At 43.7% G+C, this 5,920-nt stretch overlaps 1 protein-coding gene across 1 annotated transcript; it reads right to left on the reverse strand.

Annotated features, from left to right (window-relative positions):
* Positions 1-737: 737 nt before the first annotated feature.
* Positions 738-5,559, reverse strand: UTS2 (urotensin 2). The gene is made up of 4 exons (XM_032864026.1): positions 5,404-5,559; positions 3,280-3,441; positions 2,270-2,313; positions 738-854 (listed from the first exon to the last, which is right to left on the reverse strand). The coding sequence occupies exons 1-4, from the start codon at positions 5,504-5,506 to the stop codon at positions 738-740; spliced, it is 426 nt and encodes a 141-aa protein (XP_032719917.1). The 5' UTR covers positions 5,507-5,559.
* Between the last annotated feature and the right edge of the window lie 361 nt (positions 5,560-5,920).

A 5,920-nucleotide genomic window follows, 5' to 3' on the forward strand; every position in this document is an offset into this window, starting at 1 on the left:
TTAATGTCCACATGGTCCCCGAGGTGACGCATCCGTTCTTCGAGCTTGAGACATCTTTCCTACAGATTTGTCCTTGAGGTCTTAAATCCAGGAAGTGGAACCTTTTCCTTTTTTTTTTTTTGTTTTTTTTTGAGATTTTATTTATTTCAGAGAGAGAGCGGGCGCGCGCGTGCGCGCGCGCACACACACACACACACACACACGTGCTCCTGCAAGGGGAGGGTGTGGGGCAGGGGCAGAGGGAGAAGCAGACTCCCCAGTGAGCAGGGAGCCCTGGGGGACCTAGAGCTTGATCCAGGGACCCTGGGATCATGAACTGAGCTGAAGGCAGCCACTTAACTGACTGAGCCACCCAGGCGCCCCACTGACTTTTTTTAAGTAATAACATTAGTTGTTATTTTTAAGGTTGAGAGGACATGGAGGTAAGATAATGTTTAAACAATTTGTAGTGTAACTCAACTAAATTTTACTTTTGCTTCTGTTCACTTACTAGCTTTACTTTTTAAATTTTCAGAGAATTCAAGGATAAATTGATGGAAAGAAAAGTAGTAAATTTTCAGGACACATTTGTAAGTAAAATGACCATTCATGATATTTGCAAAACATAGAGGATTTATTTTCCAAATAATAATGAACAGGGTTAGTTTTTTTCCTATACAATTTTCAAATCAGGCATTTTTGTTTTTAACTTTCTAAGGTGATTATTTTTTAGTTGACTAGTAGATGTTTATTTCACCTCAGACACAGTATTTCCAGAAGCATTCAGGAGACCCACGCTTCTTATCTTGTTTCCTGTATCTGGCCAAAAGACGACTCAGGAAAATGTTAGGATCTTGTCCAGAGAAGGCTTGAAACTAAACCCACAAACAAACAAAAAAACAGGTTATCAGTGAATTAAGACCCCTACAAGAAAGAGGAACCATAGTTAAGACTTAGGACCTCTGAAAGTGTCTGCTCTGTCATGTGGTGTGTAATTGCACTAGGAACCTGGAGTGTGGTGGTTCTGGAAGGGGGTCCAGCTCGCTGATGGCCATGAAGTTCCCCAAGCCCTCACTGACCCATCTCTATTGAAATACTCTGTCAGTAACATGTTCTGTCCATTTATTATCTTCTTTGTGAAACAGATCTTGTATTTCCCCTGAAATAAACTTCTCTTGAAGTGTGGGCCCGGAGTTTTGTTGCTACTGCAGAATGGCATGAGCAGATCCTACTAATCACCTTCATGATTTTAGAATCTTTAGCCGTAATCCTTCTACTCAGAAGAATATAAACCCGTGAATGATGACTTTTACTTCGTCACCTGCAGACACCACACCAACCCCTGCTGGGTGGTTTCGCCCCGTTGGGACCGCAGGCCGTGTCTGCTGTCTCTGGGATACAGTGTGTCCGGTATATTTTTATAAGGATGCTAGTGGGTACTACACCAAAAAAGATGTCTCTGGCCAAAATGTTTGGGAAGTTCTTGATTAAAGTTAAACAAGTTTACCTCGGGATTTCCTGGAGGTTTCGGTGTGCTGACGTAACACAGAATCACCGAGGTGGGCGAGGCTAGAACAGTGGGCACGGTCGCTTGGCTACTGGGACTGGTGTACCCACAAACCCTTCGGGAAGCATGTAGAGTTTGGGGGTGTTGGTGATGATGGTCAAGAGCAGACTTGCCTTTCAGCATCTGAGGCCCTCCGGGAATTTATGCCATTTCTAACCACCTACTATTATCATTCACCAGTTCCCTATCCCACTCTTTCCCCCACACCCAGAGTACAGCCCAGGCCCCGCCCTCTGTCGCCCATGCCCACCCGCGTAAGTGAGCACAGCGCTCTTCCACTTAGACCCTGCACCCAGCGGCTGGAATGCGCATACGAGTCACCCCGGGGTTCCTGCTGGGGCGGGGATTTTGACTCCATATGAGATTCTGCATTTCTCACCAGCTTCCCAGTGACACCAGGGCTGTTGGCCCTGGGCCACGTGTGGGGATGATGAAAGAGCTCGCACAGGGGTGACAGACTGGAGAGTAGGGACCTTATCTGCTGTTCATTCCTTTAAACTTATTACAGTAATTTTTACCCAAAACAGGCTCTGGGCAAATGCTTGTGGTCACATTTAATATGGATCAGAATTTAGGAAAAGTAATGCTTTGAAATAACACCGATTGGTCAGTTACTTGAAGGGATGATTTCCACCCAGGACACGACGCAGTTCAAGAATTCAGGATCCTCTAAAGTCAAGGTATAAAATGCTTCACCTAACCGTCATAAATAGAGTCACTTACCTTTTTCACACTTCCTCTAGCATTAGCAGCTTCGGTACCGAGACCTGGAAAACAGTATTTGGAAACCATTCATCATCAGATCTGTGATTTCCGGTTTATGCTTGTTTTTCTTAGAATATTACTAAGTCACATCTAATTTCTGATCTTCCTGTTTTCACGCCACAGTGATGTTTCCTTGAAGGCCACTGGGCAGGGCCCCTGTTCTTTCTTGCCGACGGGAGTCCACAAAGGGTGCTGCATTCTCCCCAGGAAGTTAGCAGCTCAGTAGTTTATTGGAAACATTTTAAATGAATGAACTTCTTTCTAGTAAAAGGTTCCATTTGGGGGTGCCAGGGTGGTTCAGTCCGTTAAGTGTCAGACTCTTGATTTGGGCTCAGGTCCTGATGGTGGGGTCAGGCTCTGCTGCGCTCAGCGTGGAGCCTGCTGAAGATCGTCCTTCTCCCTCTGCCCCGCCTCCACCCCTTTCTCTAGGGAGGAAAAAAAAAGGCTTCCTTTCATTTCCAGAATATCCTGGGAATTTGTGTCTGTGCATAGAGTACAGTCAGAGAAAACAGTAAAAGCGGACAGTTTATTGGTGGCTGTGTGAGACTGTGGGGAGCCGTTTACCTGGCCTGTCTCATTGCCTTCACAACAGCCCTCTGAGGTGGTATTTGTCCAAATCCCGCCTACTGATAAGAAACTGAGGTACCAGGTGATTAAGTAGTTTGCTTAAGATTTTAGCAAGAGGGAAGAAAGTAGGATTTCAAATTGCACTTACTGGAAACTGGGATAACACCCTCCTTCCCCTCCATATAAATCAGTACAGGAAAAAAAAAATATATATATATAAGCTGGGATGGCAAGGAGAGCACGATACTTGCAAGGAGTTGGTGAGAAAGAGAAAACACAAGATTGCAGAGCAGTCTTGACACCAGAAGGGGAGAGTGTCGGGCAATTTATTAGCCTGTTTTATAGGTCATCTTTCTCTTCCAAAACAGGTTTTTACATCATCTAGTGGAGGAGAAGAGAGTAATTCAGTCGCAATAAAATCAGACCACCGATCCGTGCAAGAATTATTTTACCTGCCTTCCTGAGACCATCACCCCTCTCTGCCCCTGACATCTCCAGCAGCATTTGCAGGAGGGACACTCTTTCCAGTTCATCCAAGGCTGATCTCATGTCTCCATCAGGTGCTACGTAGAATAAAATAGAGGTTAGTAACGCTGTTCACCCTTCAATTACCTGTTCCCTGTTGTGTTCAGGGGGGCTCTGGGGCAGGGAGGGAATACTGGGGAAGACTCCAGTGCTGTGTTCGTGAATTGTCATTGGTATCTCAACAGAGAGGTGGGGAGGCTACGGTCCGATTTGCGATTTGCGAGCCGGCAGCACAGAAAATCAAGAGAAGGGCATCTAGTTCCGACTCTACGCCCTTGCCCAGCTGCTCAGCCGCCCCAAATAGGAGAGCAGAGGCTGAGCCGCAGGGCCCATAGAAAAATGTTTCCCCTGGAAAAGCGGTTCTCTTTTGCTCGGATTTCTCTTCTGCTGCCCATTACCTTTTACTTGTGGAAGATCTGTGTGAATGCATACAGAGGAAGGGGGAAGGGTTGGTTTTCTGGGAGCCAAGACTGTCCATGTTCTTCTGATAACCAAATAAGATGTCAGTACTCCTTGTCTCTCTGGCCTTCAAGACTTGAAGACCATCATCATTAGAAAAGAGTCAGCCTTTAAAATCCTCTTTAAAGACTTTGGTAGTAACATTTTTAATGTGAGACTTGGTCAGCTGAATATAAGATGTATGGCAAGTGTGCCTGGGATGCGTACGGGTCATGCACGCGAGGTGTGGGACGTGGGAGGAAGCGGAAGGTATGCTGCGGGGACACCTGGCGCCAGGATAGCTCTCTTGGCCGGCTGCCGCCGTGCTGAGATCAGAGGCTCTGGGAGCCCCAGAATGCCAGCTCGCTTTCAGCTTACAGATGCGGTGCTACGACCTCAGCTGGAAGGCATTACAAAGGCATCCAAGCACATTCGCAATATTTCTGAAGAATATTAATGAAAAACCTGTAAAATTCGGCCATGTGTCTTGAGGCTCATTTATGTAGGAACAACTAAATTAGAAAAACTGAGACAAGAACTTGAAGGGAAGCTGTCACCTGTTTAGGGTTTGAGTAAGATGCTGCACTCATCAGAGCTTTAAAAAAATCTTAATATGTATATATTTTAAAAGGACAGTGATAGAGCCGGTCTTGGTTTCATCTTGTGCTTGCCTCTCACTGTTCTTTTTAAGTAGCAGAGATTCAATAAAGTTAATGCCTGTTTTTGGCCGCTAACACAACGGGAGGTCAGGGGTTGCCACCGTGGACGGGGCACGTGTGAGTAGCCAACAGTGCTTGGCCATCATCAAAAAGCCTCTCGGGAGAAACTTTAGAGACTAGGAGTGATAAAATCAATGGCATAGAAGAGTTTTTTCCTTTAAAAAAAAAAGTCTAAAAGTACCCCAAATTAAAGACAAGATAAAATCCAGTTAAAATGTTTACGCATCAGTTGTTTTATTCCTTAAACTAAATTAAGAGGAAATAGCCAAATAAGTACTGACCGATTCTTTTTTTCAATTCAACTTAGACTTAAACTGAATGAGATATAAATCAAAAAGGACAAGATACTTGACTTGGAAACCAATGTCATCCCAAGCTCCAAACTCCCTTTTTTATTCCTTAATGAACATTTGTGTTTCATGTAACACATATCAGATGATTACTTTTAACTGAAAATGGTATAAAATAGTTTTAATCTATAATTGGAACAACCAAATTCTACATCCAACCAGTTCATTTAAAATAGAAACCAAAAGGAACTGATGTTTAAAATGTCATACAATTTTTTAAACTGGAAAAAAAAAAAAAAGTTGACCAAAACAAAAGTTTGGGTTACAGAAATAACATGAAATAAGCAAAGCTACCCTTTTTCTCTCTTCCATTTTAGAGTGGAAAAAAAAAACAAAACCCTAAAATGGATTGTAAGGGTCGGCTAGGATTCTATCCATAGCTAGGACTTCAAGACTTCTGCAAACAAGAATTCCCATTCTTATCTCTAACTTTGCATTTAAGACCCTTGAAGACTCTTCCAAGACTAACAGAAGGGAAGCAAATTCATTTTACCTGAGAGCCGCAGGGTCTCTTCCCTGGAGTCAGGGACAGGCAGAGCGAGGAGAGGATGTAAACATCCCATGAAAAGCAAACACCAGGAGATCAGCTTATACATGCTGGGCAAGAGACAGGAGTCTCCCTTCTTGGCTTCTGTTGCTCAGAACTTCCAGCTTGCTCCTTATTCTGTGATCAGTGGTTATATATATGATCCTATGACTCATTCACCCCCTCCAAAAAATTAAATTTATTGGCTATGGAGGCTAAAAGGCAATCACTTTGCATTGATGTAATTTTTTTAAGGTAACAACTCACAGACAATAAATTTGCTGTCAATCCCTAATGTACAAAGTAGATATAAAAAGACAGAATAGTTACATTTATGAATCTGGCAAAAGGACTGACAGCAATAAATCATAAGTCAAAGAAAGGGTCACGCATGAGTTGAAGTGGCCAAGGCAAGGAATGGGTGTATGAGTCCTAGCAGGAGGGATACAGGGCGTGACATGGAATGTGTTGGTTTCCCTTTTCT

This window comes from Lontra canadensis, unplaced genomic scaffold, assembly GCF_010015895.1.
Source record: "Lontra canadensis isolate GAN:19392208 unplaced genomic scaffold, GSC_riverotter_1.0 scaffold25, whole genome shotgun sequence".
Lineage (NCBI taxonomy): Eukaryota > Metazoa > Chordata > Mammalia > Carnivora > Mustelidae > Lontra > Lontra canadensis.